Source organism: Fringilla coelebs (assembly GCF_963513975.1).
Source record: "Fringilla coelebs genome assembly, chromosome: 3".
In the NCBI taxonomy this organism is placed as follows: domain Eukaryota; kingdom Metazoa; phylum Chordata; class Aves; order Passeriformes; family Fringillidae; genus Fringilla; species Fringilla coelebs.
Genome location: NC_140030.1, coordinates 71,896,013 through 71,913,074, shown reverse-complemented (window position 1 = coordinate 71,913,074; position 17,062 = coordinate 71,896,013). Strand labels below are relative to the sequence as shown.

Sequence of the window (17,062 nt, the reverse complement as noted above, 5' to 3'; positions counted from 1 at the left end):
GGTCTGTGGGTCACAGCAGAGCTGGTCACTGAGAGCAGGGAAAGGGCATTGCTGGGGCCACAGGCCCCTGGGGCCAGGCTGGTTAGGGAAGGATGGTGTTCACTGGAAGCCCAGGACACTGGCTCTGGGAATGTTCACCATCTTTGTTAGCTAAGGAATAACCTTTCCTTAGTGGCTGAATGAGCTACTGTAATGAATAATGGGATCTGTTATGAAGATACAATAATTATAAAAAATGAAAAGGATTGGAGCTTGTAGAGTAGACCTGATGTAACTCAGAAGCAATGCCATTAGTGTAGGGGATATTACTTTGTCTTTCCCACTTGCTCATTTAGTTTTGTTGAACTATGCCATATGATAGGTCTGAAGATTAATGTTGTTCATTTATCTACAGAATACATGGGACATAGATACAAGCAGGGGCCCAGCAACCTACTTATCTCGTGTTCCAGAAGAATCATCTCTGATTTGGAGGGGCTGCCTTTCTGCCTCTGCTCCCTGCATTTTGGTCCATTAATAAAGAGTGCCAGCAAGCTTTGTTCTGACAGTGGGGCTTACAAAGTGGACAGTGCTCACTGGAAACTGATTAAACATCCCACCTTATTTTGCATAATTGCCAAACAGCTGTCTAGTGATAATGACTTTAACTTATTACCAGCATGGGATATATTCATGCAGTTTTCCTGGAGCTGAAAGATTCCCCATCTAATTGCAATTCACTGAGCCATTCAGTGCCCCTAAAGAGAGAGTACTGCTTGGAAAGAAGTCATTAAAAACTTTCAGATTTATTTTGGAGATGGGAGACAGAAATGGCCTTTGGGTTTTTAGGCACTTTTATTCACCTCTGACAGGGTTGGGGTTTTAAAAACATTTTAACTGAATTAACTGGTGAGTCACTTAGAAGGGGGTGCTGAAACAAATTGAAATATCTGGGAATTAAAAAATTATAGGAGGTGCAGAAGCCATATGTGTTTTTAAGTTAATAGGATGACTCTGAAGTCTTTACAAGTAACAGTTAGTGCTTGGAGGCTAGTTATGTTGACTCAAGAAAGATGACCCATTTATAGTTAACAGATAATCTTAGTAAAGCAAGAGGGTGTTATTAGTTTAAAAGGATTTAAAGCTAGTGTTATGTATGAATTATTATCATTTAATTGCCCAAACAGATAAACCATTAGAACTATAAAATTTTGCTCTTTAAAAAGTGAAGTGATAACTGTGCCTTTGTTAATAAGCATGGCATTTGTCTTTGAGGAAGAAAAACTAAAAGTGAAGAAAGTCAGGGAAGCTTCTCTCTGGAGATTTCCTTTCACATGACATCATTTTAGAACTGGCCTGTGCCTGTCCTGACTATTGCTTTAGTTTTGGTTCCTATGAATGCAATGTTTTCTTGAGTGTCAGCTACTATTTTAAGAAAGGGTTTGGCATCTGCCTCCAGAACAAGGGATTGGCCTTAGTTCAGTGAAGGGTTTTTGTTTGTTCATTTTGCTTTCCTTCCAAAATGATGCAATAGGCGTAAACCCCAACATTTTTGAATATGTGGGACTTGTATAAATTTTGCATGCTGTATAAACTCTTTCTGAGATGGCAATGTACACTGAAATGTAAAATACAGAAACAAGTGAATTTCCTTTATATTTTTTTCCTCTATTTTTCTTTTCTCCATGTTTTCAATACGAAATCCTGTTGATTGTTGAAGGACCTCTGGTTAAAAAGATAAAAAAGAGAGCACGGGAAAGCCAGAAACCTGAACCCTAGTCATGTGCGTGTCCTGATGTTAAACAAAGTACAGTATCAAGGTGATAAAGCCTTGTTTGTTGCCTGTGTGAAAAATAGGGCTGCTTTGCCCTTTTTCAGTTAAAATGCAGAGCAAATATCAGTGCACATGGTATGCTATGGAATTTTAATCTCCAAATACTGGTTTAGTTGTGCTCCACTTCAAGCATGATTATTAATACTGAAATTGTGCAGAATTTGTACAATTGCCATTCCTCTGTGTGCAGCCTCAGTATGTAGTAGTGGAACACGTCCTCTCTCATGCAGGTAGCTAATGCTAATACCGTTGCCTGTTTTAATAATAGAATTTGCAGCACAGTCTGGACATTTTGATTCAATGTTGGGTGTTTCTGTAAAGACATCACTTTTTATTAAGCTTTTTTACCTTGCTGCAGGATGTTATGTCATGTCTGTTAACCAAGAACATTTGAAGCCCCATTTCAACTGCCTTATACTTTTACATGAATGAATTCTATATCATGGCTGTCTGCCTCAATTTAGGTTTGCACGAGTCAGAAACTCTGCAGTACTTTGAGGAGGAAAGTGAGTGATATTGAGACTCAACTACCAGCTCTACTTGAAGCCAAAATGCTGGCTGTTTCAGGTAAGTTTTAAGTGATGAGAAGGATTAACAGTGTTAAGGAGTGTATTAGAGTAATTATTGACCTCTTCATAACACACTTGTTAGGGAAAGTTGTTCATGTGCTTGAGTAGATCCCTTGAAGTCATGACCAGCCTGGCAGAACTAAACTATGGCTATGCCATGCCTTGTGTAAGGTACTTAATTCTGAACTACTGGCAAAGCTGATGCTGTGAGGTAGACCATTAACATGCAAAACACATGGTATTTTTCCAGAGGTGAAATTGATGTATAATCATCAGTAGCTGTTCCAGGATTCCTCAAGTTACATTCTTGGAGCTCTCTAGCTAAATTGTAAATGTATACCTAAGGTATCATAATTACATGTCTGGCTTTAAATGACACTTTAAAATGGAATACAATAATTGGCAGCTTCTGCTGTTCAGATCATTAAACAACTAATGTTGGCAGCAAAAGAGCACTTTCATCCTTGGAGCACTCATGCATATTATTTACAACCAGTAAACCACTGAAATGTGATTACAGAGTGTGATACATAACAGCCTTACATGCCACTTGCTTGGGATAGCTGCACTGTTCACCAGGGAAAAAAGACAAATCAGCCCTTTCTTTTAAGTTGGAAAAAGTGGATTTTCTAATTCAGCAAATGTTTCAGTAGGTGTCTCTGCTAAACACCTGCTTCAGAGAGGAAGCTGAGTAGAAGGGAATGTGGATTTGAGTGCAAGGAGTTTTCCAGAGTTACACCAAGTAAAGAAAGGCTAAAAGGTTTTTGATACATGTCAAGATGAGATGTAGCTCTCCATATATGATTTATTTTTTCAATTATATACAAGAATCTATATTGCACACACAAATGATTTTAAAATGAAACCTTGCACAGTGTCACATGTTTTGTTTGCCAGAAGTGGATGATGTCAGGCTTGAGCTAAGTCTTAAGGAAGTTAAAGCCCAGATCCTGTATTGGTGCTGACCATGCTCAATTTCCTTTCTTCTCATAATACCTTTTTAAAATGGAAATCCTCTTTAGTTTTCTCTCAGCCTTTAAGAGGTAAACCAGGCCATTGTCCTTCTCTGCCCTTAGACTATTTAAATATAGGTGACTTTGTCAGTTTCAGAAAAGAGGGTTTATGGCTTGGGAACAAAACAGCCCATACAGTGGACATGCAGTAGGAACTACAGACTACATGTAGGAAGCAGTTGGCCAGAAAAGCTGTAGCTCAGTCTGACACTTGGAGAGAGTGAGTGACAGCTTGAGGATCATTTCCAAAACATTCATAACAGCATTTTATACTTGTTAGCTCTTAAAGGAGGTTGGTTGTTTCAGGAATGAATTCCAAAGTCAATTGAATGCTGCTCTCTCTATAAACTGTTTTTTACAATTCTTTGACTGCCTTTCTATGCTTTTTAAGAAGTATCAGTGCAATTTCTTTGTACTGTTAAAAGCACTGTTTCTTCTTTTACTCTTGCTTCAGGGATTTTTAATGACTGCGAATGGTACAATCCTATTGTTGCTAAGGCAAAATTCTGCATGGCATGGTTAAAAATCAAGGACAAAAGGTAATTTGGTGAAAGTGGGTACTGTCATTTCTTTACCTCATTGTAAGATACAGATACATTTAGTCAATGTGGTGGTACTTGTTTATGTAAAATGCAGAGCTGTATATAGAGGACACAGGGCAGATACAAAAATAAAAAGAATTTTTTTTTGTCTGAAGACCTGAAAGTAAAAAAGGAAAAAAAAATCTGAAAACACCACAAATAGTCTTAGAGCATGAGGGGAATAAAATCAGAAAAGCCAAGATACAAGGTGAGTTGGAGCTAGCTAGCAGAGAAGCAAATCAGGAAGAAAAGATTTGTTAAATGCAGAAGAAAGAGGAAAGAAGAGATGAAAATAGTGGGGGTTATGTTGTTGTATTTTGTTGGGTTTTTTTTTAACTTTATAAACCAGTGGATAGTGGAAAATGGAGAAGGATAAATTGCTTTAGTTTCTGTGTGTTCGTGTGTTAGGAGTAAATGAATGACACCTCTTAAGGAAGGCATAGTTTAGAAGCAGGTGTTAACCTTCTAAATACTGGCTAAGATTTAAGCAAGGTACTTTATGTGCACATTATTTGGTCTCTCAGCCAACAGTGTTAATGAACAGTCTGGGTATACTCAATTGCTAGGAGTTGGAAGAATGTTCAGTGTGGTAATATGCAATTATTTAAGGACAGTCTTGGAACAGCATGAAGTTCAGAAAGAATTATAGTGTGCATAGGTAAATATGCAGTAATAATATAGTTCAGTGGTCATATTTACCTGTTTTCATTTAGTTTGGGAATATCAGGCAGGGTTAAATGTCTGTTACTTCTTACGTACCAGTTAGATAATGCATTCAGACAGTTTCTTCCATGGAATCCTAATGGATACTGAGAACAACTGTTTTCCTCTATACAGTTGTCACATAATTTTTGATTAAAGTAGCATTTTTCTTGAGGAAGCAGTAAGAGTTAAGTAACTGTGGAACAGTGTCAAAGCAAACTTTATCCCAAAAGTTTGATTAGATGAACTAAAGAATAGAGTTATTAAGTGAAAATTAGCTTTCAGAGCTTATATGTGGTGGCTTAATGATGTGATGACTTGGAGAGCATGATATATACCTCAGCCTTTAATGGCGATCTTGACAGCTTCAGACAACATTCATTTGCTACATGGACTGTACTTTCTAATACAAAGACATTGATTTAAAATATTGATGTATTTGCACCAAAAATGTAAGAATATAGTTGATCTTATTTTTGGAGGAAAATGCCATGATAAATGCAAGCAGAAGTTCTATTATTCTTATCAATGCAACACCATGGAATTTAAGGCTATATGATAAATGATACTGTAAAGACATAAGAGACAATACTATGCTTATAAATGCCTCTCCCTCCTATTATTTCATCCTGGGAAGAAGTATAAAATTGAATTTGCAAGAGAAAAAAGAAAGTTTGTGGATATTTGGATTATTGAAGGCCATAAAATAAATTAAATTAAAATCCAGTGAGCTTTCTTATGGGAAAAAGAAAAGAAGCCCATACTTACATGTTCAAGAAGTATTTCTATCAACAGTTACAGTTCAGAACCTTTATATCAACAGCTCACTTCCATCTGATTGGCCTGTTGGGACAAATAACTAATGGTTAATGCTCTGGAGATGCTAGTCCGGAATTTTCCTCCAGAGATAATTAGAAGGACCCTATATTGTTCCAGTTATTAAGTCAATAGCTTTAGGTAATTATAGGTAACAAGTACTACTGATGTCATGAAATGTTGCTGTTGATACGCACATTTGTAAATTCTCATTGTTGAACTATTATAGTTTAACATCTAGTAGGTCTTTCTTTAATTATTAAAAAGCCACTTGAATGCCAGTGCTTAGAAACCTGCATGTGATTTTTCCAACAGCTGCTTTTTACAGTGGCTCTTAACATGCTCATAAAATTTTGTAGTCAGTTATAGGAAGAACGTGTCAGTAACTGATACTCTGTTCTTTCTTTCAGTATTGTGTTGCTATTTAGCATGAAATTTTCTAGGGAATAAATTTCAGATTAAATAATTTGAAACTGGTAAAACAATTCAAATAAGATGATGTTTAAGCAAGTGTGAACATAACTGTAGAAATACTGGTGAAACTTATTTTCATACTTTGATCTGTTTTATACAAGAGGAAATAATAAGAAATGGTGTGTTTCTGTTGTTTCATTAGTGAGAAAATAATTTGGGAATAGGAGGGAAGATGCCGACTAAAATGAATTTTTAGTCCTGTTTCATCTTTCCTATATTTGAATAAAAGAGGTTTATGGAAGTACATTTTACAATGTTTTCATAGACCCTTTGAGAACTTTTTTTCCTCTTGAGAATGCGTATTAGCATGGGACTAGATAGCCAGAAAGTGATTTAATGGGAAGCTAAATGAGGCATGAATGAAATACTGTATTATACTTTATTATGTAGTTATCCATGAGATGCATATTGTTAACTTTGTTTTTGAAAACACAGATCCAAACACAGAAGTTAGAGTGAGGTGACTTGAAATTTGAAAATCTTTAGATTGTCTATACCAGTAAGAGACCATGTGTCATGGTCCTATAAATATCATTACCTCTTTTTCATTAAGTACTGGCTAGTGGGAGCTGCTTGGAAATGATGTTGTGGGATGATTTCCAGCAGTACAATAATTATATATAATAATATAATTCCTTATGTCAATGTAAAAGCATAGTTATTTATAAATAACATGACATAAATACAAGATAGCATATTTCACAAAGCTTAATATTAGGGCTGTTGCATCTTTGGCTGCTGTTTGATGCTCATTTAGGGCAAATTCTGCATGGATCCAACTGTAACAAAAAGAGCCCCCAGCTTTCCAGATTTGGTGCTAAGTATTCCTGTTGGGAATGAGTGTGTTAGAGAGGGGACAGAGCCATCAGGCTGGAAGATGCCAGTGCAGGCGGAAGGACATTTTCAGCCATCCATCTGTGGTTTATGCTAATGTGGATGCCTTGTTTTCATGCTCCTGCTGTAGCCTGTCAATTCATTCAGAAAAATGAATGGACACATAGCTCTTGGTATGATGTTGGGTTCTTCCCCAAATGTGCTGCATACAGCTCTTAATTTGTATTTCTCTGGAAGGTAGTGGTGTTCCGGGTTTCTTCAGCTCTTCTGTTTCTGAAAATTGAGGTAATGGTTGAGGTAATGGTTGCAGGACTTGCCTAGCCTTAGAGGCAAAAATAGCAACGCTCCTTTGCGCCTTCTCATGCAGGCTCAGTTTTTTGATGAGTTGGAGTCCAACAGAGGGCTGCATCTTGTCAGATGATATAGCTGGTTCCACATTTTCCTATTCCTGATTCCAGCAGCAGCCTGGGTTGATGGATCAGAGGCATATTCAGATAAATTCTACTTCATGATTGCAGTGTCTGGTTCCAGCATTCAGTGCTGTGTATGGTCACATTCCCACAACACTCACTTTATACTTCATGAAATAAAATTTGCCACCATGTATTGGTGCAAGCAGTGTACTTTTTGGCATGCCTGTTAAATCATTTGGAAAATAATGCTAGTGAGCCCCCCAAACCAACTCTCACATGGTCCCTCAGACTTCCAACAGCTCTGTGCTTTGGTTTGTGCCCAGCGAAAAGCAAATGTGGACATTCTCTCTGCTCACAGTGGGGGAGGAGAATTGAAAAAAAAAAAAAAAAGTAAAACTTGCAGGTTGAGATAAGAACAGTTTAATAACTGAAGCAAAATAAAATATAATAATACTAATGATAAAAATAACAGCAATAATAATGGTAATGAAAATGAGAGTGAGAGAGGCATAAAGCCCCAGACTGGCAAGTGATGGACAATGCCTATAAAGTGATGCTTACCACCCATAGACCAGTGCCCAGACCATTTCCAGGCAGCTGTTGGTCCCCTCCCAGCCAACTCCCCCCTGTTTATTTGCTGAGTATGATGTTCTCTGGTATGGAATATCCCTTTGTCCAGTTTGGATCAGCTGCCCTGGCCGTGCTCCCTCCCAGCTCCTGGTGTACTTGCCTGCTGAGTGTGGGAAACTGAGATGTCCTTGATTTTAGGCTAACAGCCACTCAGAAACAACTAAAAACATCAATGTGTTATCAACATTATTCTCTGCCTAAATCCAAAACACAGCACTGTACCAGCCACTAAGAAGAAAATTAACTCTATCCCAGCTGAAACCAGGACATTATGCTTTTTATCTTTTTAATCTCATTTTCAAGTCAGACTGCTGGATGTTACTGGCTTTCAGTGAACTTCAAGGGTTATTCATTGTAGCTGAAGTTCCAGCATGATATGTGACCAGACAGCAGAAAATCTTTTCTTCTGTTGGAGAAGTCAGTCATGAAACAACTTACTCTCTTTCACTCCTCTTACCCAAGCAGCTATCCCTGGAGCAGGAGAGAAGGTCAAGTTATCTCTCTTGAAGCTTCTTTTCTGTGGTTTTGTGCTAAAGGAGACATGTTGGATGGGAGAGCTGTGAAGAGAAGGTGCTATCACCCTGCAGAAGGGTTGTGCTGTGGTCTGGAGTGCAGGAGAGAAAACACTTGTGGAAGGGGGCAGTGATGTCTCTCCATTGTTACTACTGATTTGAAATGTTATTACTTTGGGGTTTATTTATTTGGGCTCCCTACCACCCCTGTTTTTTGTTTTTTTTAAATTATTCCTGAGTTGTTCCGTGGTTACTGATTCAGTCCAGGTACAAGAGGCACTCTGTGACTGAGAATTGCTCCTCCAAATGTATGTCTGTGGGGTCTCTCACCTTCTTCTAGCTGACATTTACCTTTCAAAATCATATCAATCATGTAGTTGTGTTATGCTTCATAAAAGCATTGACATGTGTTATTGCTTAAAAATGATAATTGCAATTCAAATGTGCTGGATTTCTGTAAAATGTTTGAGGAGATGGTAGACTGTCCCTCAATTGCAGTTTATATTTTCAGAGGTGCAAACACGCTGGCAGTCCTTCCAGAATCTTACATTTCTGTCATGTCTTTTAGCTTTTTCCCTTTCCTTTGTGTGGAGGTGAATGATATTTATTTTCTTCAATTTCTTTTGTGGTGTTGAAATCACTTTGTACCCTCATTAATCACAGGGTGGAAGATTTTCAACCTTGAATTCCAGTACCATTGATAAATACTATGGTGGCAAATGCCTTAAGCTAAAATGCAAATTTTCACTTATGAATTATTAAAGGTAGTGCTGTAAGTATATGAAGAATTAATTTATAGATAATGATAAATAATGACCAGTCTATTTCTTGTTACATTTAGGCTAGTGTCAAATAGATATGCTTTATTATTAATGAAAAAAATTGCTTCTTTGTTTGTACTACAATGAATATATTTTCAGTGGGACTTAGGTTTCTCTCTCTGCTTCAAGTATAAATAATGCTAGCTATGAATGTTTATAATTTCTGCCATAAATTTGAGAAAAACTGTGAGTAAAAAATTTGTGGACCCTTAACTTTGTCTTATATTTTGAAGGGAGAAATATTTAATAAAGTTTAATTAATAACATATTTCTTGTTATTTTGTAAAATCACACAGATTTCAAGCAGTATTTTTAATCAATTTGTTTCTGGCAAATGGTATCAAAATGATGATATTTTACTTCAAGACCACTAAATGGGCAACAATCTGCCCAACACAGTAAAATCTGACAATGAGGTGTTATAATGGGCATGAGTTTGGGGCTAAATCTATAGAAAATATATTTGATATGCAGAGTACTATTTAGCTGTAACCATACAAGTAAAATTTTAAGAATAGAGGAAATAAGAGAAATTTACTAATGTTTACACTAAGAGCAATTCTATAGCTGCTTTCTGCCTTGAGATTTTAAAAAATTGTTACTATTTTTCCTGTGTGGGTTGTTGTGCTTGAATTGGCTGGTATTTTTGGCATTCACATCAAGCTGCTGGAGCTTACCTGATGTCACTTTCTGTAGAGGATGAAGGATGCATGGAAGGAGAGAGCCCCAGAGGGCAAGATTAAGAAGGAAGATTTCACTGTTTTTGTTGCTGTCTTTCGAGGTAATGGTAATGTTCAGTGCCTCAAGGTGAAGTGTACCTGCTCAGTTCCTTATGAGAGTGCACTGCAAGCACATTACCTGTTCAGAGCACTGGCTGCTGCAAGTTTCCTGCCCCAGTTTTCACCCAGTGTGTTTATATGGACATGGATGCAGTAGCTAAAATTGCACGTCTGTAGCAAGCACCACTGTGAGACAGAAGGAAAGATGGGGAAAGTGGCATCTGGCTCTTCAGTCACCATCACAGAATTTCTGTCCCATGTCCTGGTTTAGATCAGAATCTCAGCTTTGGTCTTAGACTATTGATTCCTTAGCTTTGTTTCTCTGTATGTATTTTCTGAGTGAGCAGTTCTATTGGCTGCATGATTTTTGAGTTTCCTGGGAAGAGTTAGACTGACTTAACTAATATCAGCCAACCAGAGCCCTCTCACTGGCATGGCTGTGTAAGACAAAGCTCCCAGTGGTTGATGAAGTGAACAGTTACTGTGCTCACTTAGGCAAGCTAATTATTGAATTATCACACAGAGGAATTTTAGCATTTTGAGAGCATGAGCAGAATGAAATATCTTGACATATGTCTTCAGAGTGTTTTTATGGCATACAATGTGACATCTCAACAATAAAAAAACAAACAACCACAAAACAACGACAACAAAAAACCAGCCCAGGAGGGCATGTTTTTTCAATGCTGGTAGCTATGGATTATATATTAATTTTTTAATCAACCTTCTTATGACATGTAGAAAGCAGTTACTTTGATTACTGGGACTGAGGTCAGAGCTCACTGATAATGGTATTTGTGATGCCTGAGTTTTTATATGCTCTTCTGAGGTTTCACTGCAGACTTACAGACATTTTTGCTGTCATGGGAAGCTGCAGTAGGTAGGGTGTCTTTTGCTTTTGGGTTTGTATCTAGTGCCATTTCCTTATGGCCTCAGTTTTGATATAACCTTCTCCTCTGGGAATTCAGATCCATTCAGTATATATAAAACTTTCATATGCAATATCATACCTTTTTCCTTGCTGCCCTCTGAAATGTAACAGCAGGCTCCAGATTCTAATGAAGATTTTCTCACCTTCATGTTTTATTAAGGCTCCTGTGCTTTGATGCTTGGAATGAGTTCAGGTGAATAAAGGTGGACTCAAATGTTGCCTTAGAAGCCTCTAAATATTTGCCATTTTTCCAGTGATTTTGTCTTGCTTATTTTGCTGCTTTGTTTTGCCCATTTGGAAACATGACAAATTAGGGTAATAAAATTTGTGCTGTTGTTTCCCAGTAAAGCTCTGCTAAGCCATATGATCCTACAATTTGTAAAGCATGTTTATAGTTATTTAATTGTAATTGTAAGACAGAAGTGGCAAATAGGGCTTTAACTGGGAATTAGAAATGGACTTTTGGCCTGTTAAAAAGAAACAATGAAATGTCACCTTTAAATGAGGAAGAGGTTGGATGAAACTATCATATCCTTGGGACTAAAGGAATCACCACACCAAAAAACCAAATGCAAAGCAAGACTGCCATGCTTAGCAGTGTTCAGTCTTCAAACCTGACTTATTAAATAAGTATTTTCCAAAATTTTGGTAAATGCAAGCCTCTCTTTGGCTCTGCCCTCATACAGCCACTTGAGTTTGCAGCAGCACCTTTGCTCCAGGAGAATGGCTGTAGGTGTTTGCTGGAAGTGCTCCCGTTCTCTCTGGCATTCTGGAGGAGTGGAACCTCTCCTGGCAGCTGCTCTGGTGGTGGTTTGCCATCTTCTGACCAGGGTGAACACTTGCATCCTGTTCTTGCTTCCTTGTCTTGAAGATACTGAACAGCAGCCAAACTGTTTCCTTTTAAGGCTTTGAGACCAACACTTTGACTCCAGGTCAAAAAGATGCAATGCCATCATTCAGGATATTCTGATGTGGATTTGATTGTTTGGACTGTATGTTAACATTTGAAAATAAACTTTTCAATGGATCTGTTGTGTCTAAGCAACAGTGTATCATATTGTGTAAACAAAACCAAAAAGAAGCCCTTATATCTGAATAATGGTGGTGGTATTATAAGGTGATTTCAGGAGTCTGAAGTCATTACACATACCTCAAAAGCTGATGAGACTTTTGTGTGACTGGATTTATTTTATGTTAATATTTACTTCAAGACTGAGTCTTAAAAGTGCCTTTACTTACTAAATACCTTTGCTTATTAGACCATATCACCAAATTTTTGCTAATTTAGGATGATATCACAGCTTAAGCCTTATGCAAAAGATCATCTTTCTTTTAGTGGGCAATTCTATATGGAAATTATTTTACTCAAGAATTTTTAGATTGAAGTATGATGGTGGGGTTTAGTTTTTTTGTATTTATATTTTGGTTTGGTTTTTTCCCCCAGCCAAGTATCTCAAGATTAAAATGATTCTGGAACAGTTATGTAAATGTAGCATTGTTACTCTACTGCTATTTAAAGTAATTTAATGGCTGAGTATCTCCCTGTCCTTTTCTATTTATTACAAAAGACTTCTTTGCAAAGTAAGGAAACATTCCTCTCCAGCTGCTTATAAAAGTGGTTTTCAAAACAGTTAAGTGGATAAATGTTACTAGGCTACACTGTAAACCACTTGAGAGTTGAACTTTTCGCTCTGTATCGTCGTCCAAAGGAAGCAGACATTTTTAAAAACTCGAGAACAGTGCGAGCTGGTGCTGCCTAGGCATTCTACCTGTCTGTGACATTTCATTCTTCAGGGAGAGCCAGAAGTGGAGGGTTGTGACTTCTGAATGTGTTCTCTGAGAAGAACATCTCCCTGTGGTCTTTGCTTCAGGTGCAGGCCATTTAAGAAATGCAATGTGTCATTCATAAACAAGCTTTGGTGCTTGTTACTAAAACCAGCACAGGGCTGCTTTGTTCAGGGAGGAAATACTTCAGGGTCCAGCAGGTTGATGGTCTCTATTTCAAATGTACTGTGTGTTGAGGGGTCCTCCAAAAGAAGAAAATGGTCTGATAGATCACACTGCAACAATCATTGAATTACAGTGTGACATTATTTGAGCCCTCAGGAACAGGTTTCCTGAAAAACTGTAAATCAATAATTAAAGAAAACACCATTTCTGTGTGTGTAAGGTTAAATCAGCTGCAATTATTATCCTTGTAATATTAATGATATAGATGCTTGCAAAGCAGTTTTTCTTTTTTTCCCCCCCTTTCACTTGCTATTGGGAAGTAAAATTGCCTAATTTCCCAGGACTGCTGTGTAAGCTACTGATGTTGCAATTGTCTGCCTCATTGTCTTTTTCTTCTTTCTTCCCCTGCCCCCACGAAACATGCAGGAGGTAATTTTGGCACTGCAAAGGATCTTGCAGAAGAAATAAGATCATTAACATCTGAGAAGGAGGGACTGGAAGGACTTCTCAGTGAACTGTTGGTTCTGAGTGCCAGAAATACACAAAAATTAGAGAGAATTAAAGATGATTACACCAGACTGAGACAAGAACTTGAACAAGGAGAGAGTGCCTTTGGTGAGTAGTTTACAGATTGTTACAGCTTTTTGCTCAGACCTGAACTCCTGGAGATGTGCTGGGTTTGATGAATCATTCTGCATTTCACCAAACATACTGATTGTCCCGAGGAAAGTCTGGCAATGACCTGGAGAAGCAGTATGTTCAATATCCTCTCGTCCTCCCCCTGGAGTTGGGGGAGGCCGTGAGGAACAAAGGATACCCCAGCAATATACCATTCTAAGAAATCTGTCTTAGCCCAGTTCTCAAAACCTTTCTTTTCTAAGCCCATTTTTATGGCAGTGATGATGGCGCTGTGCTCGTGTTCCCATACGGAGGAACGCAAAGCCTTTATGCAGAAGCAGTAGATGTGTCTGGCTGTGACAACAGGAACATGTTTACTATATAAAACCAAATATTTAGTGCATACATATATAACACATTTGGTGATGGGTCTGAACCTATGAGGTGCAAGAGATTCCTGAAAGCAAGAGTTCTTAGAGTAAATTTGTGTTTGAGGGGGAGTTTAAACAACTTGCCAAGTGCTGCTCTCACACAGCTCTGAGCAGTGTGCTTCGGTTGTAGTGTCATGGTGGAACTGGGGAGGTTGTCTGCGGTTACTGGGAAAGCTACTGACAAATTATCAAACAGCAAAGTCATTCCTAGACTTGACTTACTCTCTTACCTGCTGTACTCACTCCTGAAGTTGAAGCAGATAAAATGGCCTTGCTGCTTGCTTAAATGAAAAGGCTCAGTAACATTTGATTGACTACAAAGGTGCAGTTACTGTAATTATCTCTAAACTAAATACAATCCTGAGAGCTACTTTAAAGCTTTAGGATTTTGAAATGTCTTTCCTTTTTCAGCATCTTATGAGCAGTAGGTTGGGTAAAGACAGGCAGGTGCCTCTGTTTTAGAAGCATATGAAGTTTATTCATAGGCAAGCGGATAAGCAGAGCTGTCTTAGAAACAAAAAGATTTGTAAGCAGCTGGATGCATCTAAGACAATGTTTTAAAAATGCAAAGAATAATATATATTCACAGACACTTCTAGATAAGAACTTGCTTTTCTAGAATCTAAAGAAAATTTTAAAAAATGATTCTTCAAATTTAGTGCTTTGTGATACAAACACATAAATGCATATCAGGCAATGCTTCTTTCCTTGGATTTTCAAGAGAGTTGAAAAGGATTCCGACCTTCTAATCAGCCCATTTTGTTTCTCTTTTATTTTAGGACAATTAAACTTCCTATAATATACATGTACATTCTCATTTGTGTTTTAATTTAGCGGGGTTTTAAATCAAGCCCGTGCAAGATGCTTGCTGAAGCAACAGAAATGGTATAAGTTCATAGACTCTTTTTTTCCCTTTTGCATTTATACAGCTGAAAGGAGATACCTTTTTTACCTGACCTCTAGTGTCCCACAATTTGTGACAATAAATTTCAAAATACTGGGTGTTTACTCTGTAGATCTTCCTTTAATTTACTGTGATTCTGCAGGCATAAGTAGAAATTTATCCTTGTGTTAAAATAAAATACTGTCAAGCAGATGCTAGTCAGAGATACATAAATTGAAACCCAACATCTTCCCTTTTCATCCTTCCTGCCTCCTTTACATGTGATCAACCCTATTTTCTCCTTTAAAAAATGAAAATATTTGAGAACACTGGCATGGGTTTGATACCAACACATTTAACGGAATGTAAGCTTTCAGATACTCTCTGGAAAACAGGATGCAGATGGTGTCTTGAGGAAAAGAGGCCACCTTTATGGAACAGTGCTATTTTGCACAGCACATATATGTTTAGAGAATAAAGCATAAAGAATTGGAATACAATTTTGTTGCCATATGTTTTTGCTGTTGTTTGAAAGAACTGGAGGTAATTGCGTTGGCTTTGTCTGCGCTGTGAAAGGTGTGATTTGAGTTGGGGTAGCTGACCTGACTTGCATCCATAGCCCTAGGCCTGGTGTTTCATTTATGCTAATAAAATCTGTGTTGCTGCAGAGAAAGGCAGTTCAGCCTTTTTTTCTGTGCTCCTGCCCAACCTGTGCTCTAGGTTAGGGTTAGGTCCTATACATGCCTTTTTCTGTGTCATCTGGCACTTGAATTGTTGTTTTGCGCCTGTGAGCGTCTTGAAAACTTTGAATTTTTTTTTTTTAACTGAAAATAATACTCTTTTATATGGAAAATATTAAACAAAAAAAAATTAAATGCTAAAATATTGTGTATATTTGTCTTTATCTTGTGTGTAAATTGGTCACTTATTTTTTATTTCATTAGTAATTGTTGATTTCTCACACTAATGCATATATAAGGAAGCAGACGTCAAGGGAAGAGACTTAATCACACAATAATCAGAACTGGAATTTTAAATAGGACACATCATTAGCATGTTAATGAATTTTCTCACTCTGTGCCAGCTGCCCAAGTATAAAAGATATTGCAGATGTAGTGCAAAAATCAGCCTTGGCTTACTGCACTGAGAGCTGTCAGTGCTCTCAATGAAGGAAATTTGACAAAAAATCCTTTCGTATTTTTAGAGATGCTAAAAAATATGCTTTTCATGTTGGATAATAGAAGCATTGACAAGCAACACTATGTTATTAGCATTTCAGGATGAATAGTACTAACTTGCCCTTTAGACGCTGACTTTCTTCTGAGGCCGTCAAAACGCTGCTATAAAAGTGATCAGCTTTTATTGCCATTTTACAGATGGGAAATCCAGAGACTTAGAGGTCATGTAATTTTACCTGAAATAGTGGTGAAACAGTTTCCCAGCTGATGGTCTAGCATCAATCCTGATTGAATCAATCCTTGCAATAAACATGGGAAACCAAGTGGTGCTGTTGATTCTGTGTGAGCTTTGTATTCTTCTGGACCACAGCTGAAGACGTGACAGTTCTGGGGAAATCGCTGAAGGTCTTGTGCTTGATGTTATTGAGCAGACCTGTGTTATAGAGTCAGAAGGTTTTGTTATGGCAAAGAAGAGAACTGCTTTACAGCCCAAAACAACCAAACTTGTGTTCCAGACAAGTGAAGCCTAATTACTTGTCTGTCTGCCAAACTGTTGGATTGTGCTTATAAATCCTGGCTTGGGTTGATTGGCATTTGTAACCCTAGGCTGGAAATGAAGCCTACCCTCCTGTTGTGGTTTCCTCATCACCAGTACTGATGGGCAAGTTTTCCTGTCTCGTCTGCTGACTTCTTTTCCTGGCTGCTCTCAGCCTTCTTCTGTCCCTATTACGCTTTTGGGAAAGCACCTCCTGTAAGTAATGTGTGTACACACAGAGCTAGGGGACACCGTGCTTCCCGAGCTAATTGCTGGGTTGTGCTTGCCAAGTCATGTTAAGTAGAATTTCTATACTGCATTTATTTCTAGAGGAAATATAAAATAAAGGCTTTCATGCCCATGAAAATAGCTTTTTAACTCTTTTAAAAAACACCAAAACCCAAACTACTATTTGAAGGCTGATATTTCAGTCTCTCTGCTCAACTCTTGTTTCCATCCTTGACTTTTATTGTCTTAGAAATTGCTTGTGTAAGTCCTAAAGCTCTTACCAGTCTGCTTGTACAGTAAGGCTTTCTGGAATTGAACAGATAGGTTTATTAAACAACAAACTAGATGTAG

General features: G+C 37.7%; 1 protein-coding gene across 2 annotated transcripts in view; it reads left to right on the top strand.

The window, feature by feature from the left end:
• The window catches only part of DISC1 (DISC1 scaffold protein), a 187,224-nt gene that overhangs the window by 79,144 nt on the left and 91,018 nt on the right, over nucleotides 1–17,062 (top strand). For both annotated transcript variants that reach the window (XM_084203469.1, XM_084203468.1), the window contains 2 exons: nucleotides 2,278–2,380; nucleotides 13,265–13,453. In XM_084203469.1, the coding sequence (XP_084059595.1) occupies nucleotides 2,278–2,380; nucleotides 13,265–13,453 (292 nt within the window). The remainder of the gene's footprint in view (nucleotides 1–2,277; nucleotides 2,381–13,264; nucleotides 13,454–17,062) is intronic.